Raw genomic sequence first — 5,543 nt, 5'->3', positions numbered from 1 at the left:
GCAGAGCCAATGCTCGTTATTACGACGTAATTTGTAATGTTTGTTTCGCAAGACAAAAAGAAAGAAATGGCATGAACATGAAGGAAACCGCAAGAATATTGGTGAAAAGTCAATAATTGAGATATGTAAGAGCAATAGACATTCATATTACTTATAAGATCTTATATTGAGATTAGATATAATTTGGATCTAGTGACATCGGAATTTATGGAGGTAGGGTTATTAGTATTAGAATCTATTATGAGAAGGCCGATTATCTATTTTGGCGGAGGTGAACTGGACATGTGCATTACTATTCTATTTATTCTCGTTCTTCGAGTATATAGTTTATTTTCTCTGCACAATATTCATTTTAGACTGGTAAAACCTCCATGTGGTCAAATACACAGCAAACATTTGTTAATGATATATATATGAATATTAATTAATTTCATAGGTCTAATTCATTAGTTCAAATCCTCTTCTGAAATTTCTACGAAACACTAAAATATATTGATAATTAAGGATTAAGTAACGTGTAGCACTAAATACAAGGATGGAAATATAAGAAAATTGACTTCAATAATTCTATAATATATCCACTTGATTCCTAATCCACTAATTAAACGTGTTCGGGAATTAAAAAAATATTTTGGTTCGACCTGTTCTCCAGGACTATCATCAGAATATATATATATTTTTTTCAACAGGCGCTTCTCTCTATAAGCAATTCATCAACATCAGAATACCATCTTATTGCAAGATTTCATTGATTTACAGCCAAAAAGGAGATTCAGAGGGTACAACACAAGCCATGTCAAGCATAGGATCAACTGCTCGTATCAAGTGCTATACAGAAGGGCATATTCGGTCCTGCCAAGATTTTCGAACGTCTATCGTTCTCCATCCTGCTCATGTATCGGTCATCCCAAGGTACAAGAATAAATATGATTTCCAGAGAAAGCAGAGCTTGCGATCTTTCAGTTCTGTCAGGACTATGGTTGTCTACAGCAGTGTTCAACCAGGATCCTCGCCTCCTGATTCTTCTCCTGGTTCATGGTATGTAAAATCTACTATGCCATCAAATTAAATTTTGTGGTATGTTCTAGTTTGTTTTTCTTTTCGCTGATAGTTCAGTTTGATACTTATATATATATAGTTTGGGCAGGAAAATGTGGCTTCTAGGAATAGCAATATCAACGATTCTTCCCTTTTGGACAAACAAATGGGGGCCATTCAAAATATTCGAAAGTAAGCATTAAAAATCTAAATAATCTATAATTATGATCATCACATAGATAATGATTCTTTATCTTTTATGGTTAATGATTTGTATTTCTGGTTAATTATAATTTATTTTATAGAGCGATTAGAAGCAGTTGTGGAGACAGTAGAAGATGTTGCAGAGTTTGTAGAAAAGGTTGCTGAGGAAGTAGAGAAGGTAGCGGAGGATATTTCCGATGATATGCCTGCAGGAAAACTCAAGGATGTTGTTGATTGTATTGAAAAAGTGGCCGAAACAACAGCAAAGGATGCTCATCTAGTTGATGAATTCATCGATAAGGTTTTTACCAAATACCTTGTTTGTTTCCTTGTCTTTACTTTATGGATATATAATTAACGTTAATATTTTTTTTAAACATAAATTTCAGTTGGATCTGTTGACCGACGGTTCTGCTTGTTTCTTGATTATTGCCATGCATATGACTTATAGTTTTTGCTAATTCTTGATTATTTCCGTGGCTTTGACTTACAGTTTAGATCTCCATCGTTGTAATTTGTGAAGCACATGTTGTTAGGTGGTGCGTCCAATTGGTTTCGTCTCACATGTTAATTACTATTATATAAACGAATTGGTTAAAACTAAACTTACTTTGTTATTAAATAAACAAATAGGTTGTTTTTAATCACCAGATACAGAGCATCAAACTACAGACTTGCTCGTCTGTGGCATTTAACTATCTAGAGTGTTATTAACATTTGAGATGATATACAGTAATTAATATTAAAATTATGGATTTTTAAACGCAGGTGCAAGATGTAGAAAAACAGGTGGAAACAGCGATAGATGAGGCCATCGATGAAGCAGATGAAAAAACCAAAAAATGAAGTCAACTTTCAGACAACACCACCACTTCCAATGCTTTCTATTTCTTTTGCAATTAGTGGATGAAGCTTGCTGAACTGTTGTTTATAATTTTGATTTAAATTAATATTTTAATTTTTTTGGCTATTATTCTTCTGGATAGAATGCTGATAGTTGTTTATTAACATTGAATGTGATAATAACAATATTCTTATTTAATTTAAATTTTGATAGCAAAATCTTTGTCATTTATCTATTATAATCCATCACTATCAGAGAGAAGCTAAAAGGTAAAACTGTTGAATAGTAATGGATGTATAACTATTAATCAGTATAACAATTTAAATTGAAATTACTTAACAAAACTAGTATGATACTAAAAGTTAAATGAATTAACAATTATATTACATAAACTAAATAAAAAATAAATGAAACCCCTCTGTTTGAAGAACAATATTTTGAACTAATTATCACGGATAACTGAAGTGGGATGGGCCTGTTGGGCCAATTAGACCCAACATAAAGCCTAATGGACAACGGTCCATCTGAACCAACTAAAAATTACATATGTAAAAGGCGTTATAACGGCTAGCGTATAGGCATAGGCCGCATAGCCCCTCTGTTTTCTTTCAAATTGAATTCAAACAATACACAGAAAAAATTCACTTCCATTTGGAGTTATTGAACTGGACATGTGCATTACTAATCTATTTATTTCTGTTCTTCGAGTATATCGTTAATTTTCAGAGCAATATTCATGTTAGAATAATAAAAACATTTGTTAATGATATGAATTCTTATTAATTTCATAGCTCTAATTCACTACTTCAAATCCTATTCTGAAATTTCTGCCAACTATTAAATTACATGGATAAATCATTACGTAATAGCACTGAATACAATATATGAGAATATTAGACAATTGACTTGAGTAATTCTATAATACCCTCTGGATTCCTAACCCCCACAAATTAAAGGTGCCCAGGAACTAAAAAACATATTTGGCTTCCATGAGATTTGGCCGTTTGGACTTTGGCTAACGTAACCTTTGGTCTTATAAAAATATTTTAGTAACATTTTAGTCCCTGTCATTAGTCATTAATAATTCTCAGGGTCCAAAAGATTATTAAAAAATCATATAAGACTAAAATACTTGAGCCAAACATCAAGGATATTGTTATTTTTCCAAAATATTTTGGTTCGAGCAGTTCTACAAGGAGAGAAATACATGCTCACCCTTGTGGTTACCGTCAATTCTTTCTAGGTCCAACTGGTGCAAATACTGATAGACCCCCCGAATTTAACAATAGCTCCAACTGGTGCAAATACTAGATAGAGCCCCCGAATTTAACAATAGCTGAGGGCTCTATTAACCTATAGGATTAATTACATGTAAATACAATAATACCCTTTGATCATTTTTTTGAATAAAATAATAATTAGTTAAAATATGGTACAGTGGAATTCCACACTGCCATGGCCGCTTTGGTTCACTATTTTTACCATATCATATTCCACTATCTTATCAAATCCTATCTAAATACACATTTGTTTCAATATTCCAAATTCTCTTCAAAATACAATACTATTTTATTCAACTCAAAATATTTAGATTATTTTTAACCTCCTAGGTTTTTTAATTTAATTAAATACCCACAACAATAAAATTTTATAAATTAAAAACACCCCCACCTACCTACATTTGCCAGATTCCGGCCACCGATAGATTCCGACCACCTTCCAGTAGTGGTGGCCGAAATTTGGCAAATATGGGTGGGTGGGGGTCTTTTTATCATTTTATAAACTTTTATTGTTGGAAGTGTTTAGTTAAGTTAACAAACCTAGGGGGTTAAAATTAATCTAAATATTTTCAGAAAATGCTATTAAAAAATGTTCAAAAATACTACTCAACTTAACTTTTTTCAAACAATAATGCTACAGACACCGATGCTTTGCACTGAAATGTTAAATCAAACGACGTGTCACTTGAGTCAGACGAGCCATGTAGCACGTTAAGAAATATTTTGCTAATGAACGGCTGTCCAAAGTGGACTCTTGTAGTCTCGTTCGTGTGAAAATGACAATGGACTCTCGTCCATATTATATAGATGGGAGTCCATTTACTATAAATGGGAGTCCACCTATAACGATACCCATCTATAGTTTAAATTAAAAAAAAAAAAATTGATATAAAAAACTATGGACACCTGTCCATAATATATGGACGGGCTTCCCTACTTATCCATTGTTTAAATTAAAAAAACATTTAACAACAAAAGTAATAGACGCCCGTCCATATATTATGGACGGGTGTCCCTATTTAATGGACGAAAATTTGATAATAAAATCATGGACACCCATCTATATATTATGGACATGCGTCCCTATTACCAAAAAAGAAATATCTTCTCTTCAAACTCTTCTTCCTCATCCAACTCTTCATTGTCATCCATGATGTCAGTTTGGTTATTGTTTTTAGTAATCCAAACAACAACAACAACAACAAAAAAAAAAAAAAAAAAAAAAAAAAAAAAAAGGATGAGCTACCTAGATGAAGCCTCTGAAGCGAGTTAGGTTGGTCCAACCAAGAAAGTCAGGGAAGAAAGGTGAAGATGCACAAACGCGAAAGGAAGAAGGTTGTTCAATTGAGTTTGGAGTTGTTGCTGTCTGGTTCATAAACTTTTTGTAATATAATAATGGACGCCCATCCATATAATACGGACGAGCATCCATATAATATGGACAACCGTCCATAAGCAAATATATATATATTTTTTTATTTACATACTTTTTTTCTATTTGTAAAAACGATTAGCTTGTCTAATAGGCTTCTCCAAAATAAGCGCCAAATTTTTTACACGAAAAAAAAAAATAACTCCATTGTTAAACCCATTACCTTTTGCTTCATCATTCCCATGTTTCATCATTCCCATGTTTTCTTCTCGTCTGCATGTTCTAGTCTTCTACCAATTTCTTCCTCAATAGCCACAACCAGTTTCTTCCTCAACAGCCAACAAGCAGGTACCATGACAAGAAAGAAAGCCACCAATTTTTCATGAAACAATCGTTTAGGGTGGAAAGGGAGTTAGGGAGATCAAAATTTTTTGAGATTAGAAAGATTTGTTGAGGTACTTAAAAGAGTTTTTTTATTTAATTTAGCATTTATTTAGTTTTATATTCTATTTTGGATTAAATATATGTTACAATAGAAAATAACTGATAGATAATATTTGTTGGCGATTATTGTGAACCAGATCGTGAACGCGAAAACTAGTATTGGTTTTGCATGAAATTACGGAATATGGAAGAGTCCAGTTTGCCCCATTTCAATGATGTTGAGGTAAATTGTGTTCAAAACCTTAGCTTTTTCGTTAACATGATTTTAAATTTGTTGTATCGTATTGTTTCTTATGATGTGTTGTATTAGTACATTCTAATTTTGTCTATTATAAAACTATTAAATTATCAAGAAAATGAA

At 32.2% G+C, this 5,543-nt stretch overlaps 1 protein-coding gene across 2 annotated transcripts; it reads left to right on the top strand.

Annotated features, from left to right (window-relative positions):
- The first annotated feature begins 631 nt into the window (after positions 1 to 631).
- On the top strand, positions 632 to 2,290 carry LOC116125845. 2 transcript variants are annotated; one of them, XM_031411553.1, is made up of 4 exons: positions 632 to 1,038; positions 1,139 to 1,230; positions 1,344 to 1,543; positions 2,011 to 2,290. In XM_031411553.1, the coding sequence occupies exons 1-4, from the start codon at positions 794 to 796 to the stop codon at positions 2,086 to 2,088; spliced, it is 615 nt and encodes a 204-aa protein (XP_031267413.1). In that variant the 5' UTR covers positions 632 to 793; the 3' UTR covers positions 2,089 to 2,290. The 2 variants fall into 2 exon arrangements, with proteins under 2 accessions (XP_031267413.1, XP_031267414.1); XM_031411554.1 differs by having other exon boundaries at positions 636 to 1,038; positions 1,148 to 1,230.
- Positions 2,291 to 5,543: the final 3,253 nt, after the last annotated feature.

This window comes from Pistacia vera, unplaced genomic scaffold (assembly GCF_008641045.1).
Source record: "Pistacia vera cultivar Batoury unplaced genomic scaffold, PisVer_v2 Contig172, whole genome shotgun sequence".
Taxonomy (NCBI): domain Eukaryota; kingdom Viridiplantae; phylum Streptophyta; class Magnoliopsida; order Sapindales; family Anacardiaceae; genus Pistacia; species Pistacia vera.
This window is presented reverse-complemented; position numbering and strand designations above follow the sequence as displayed.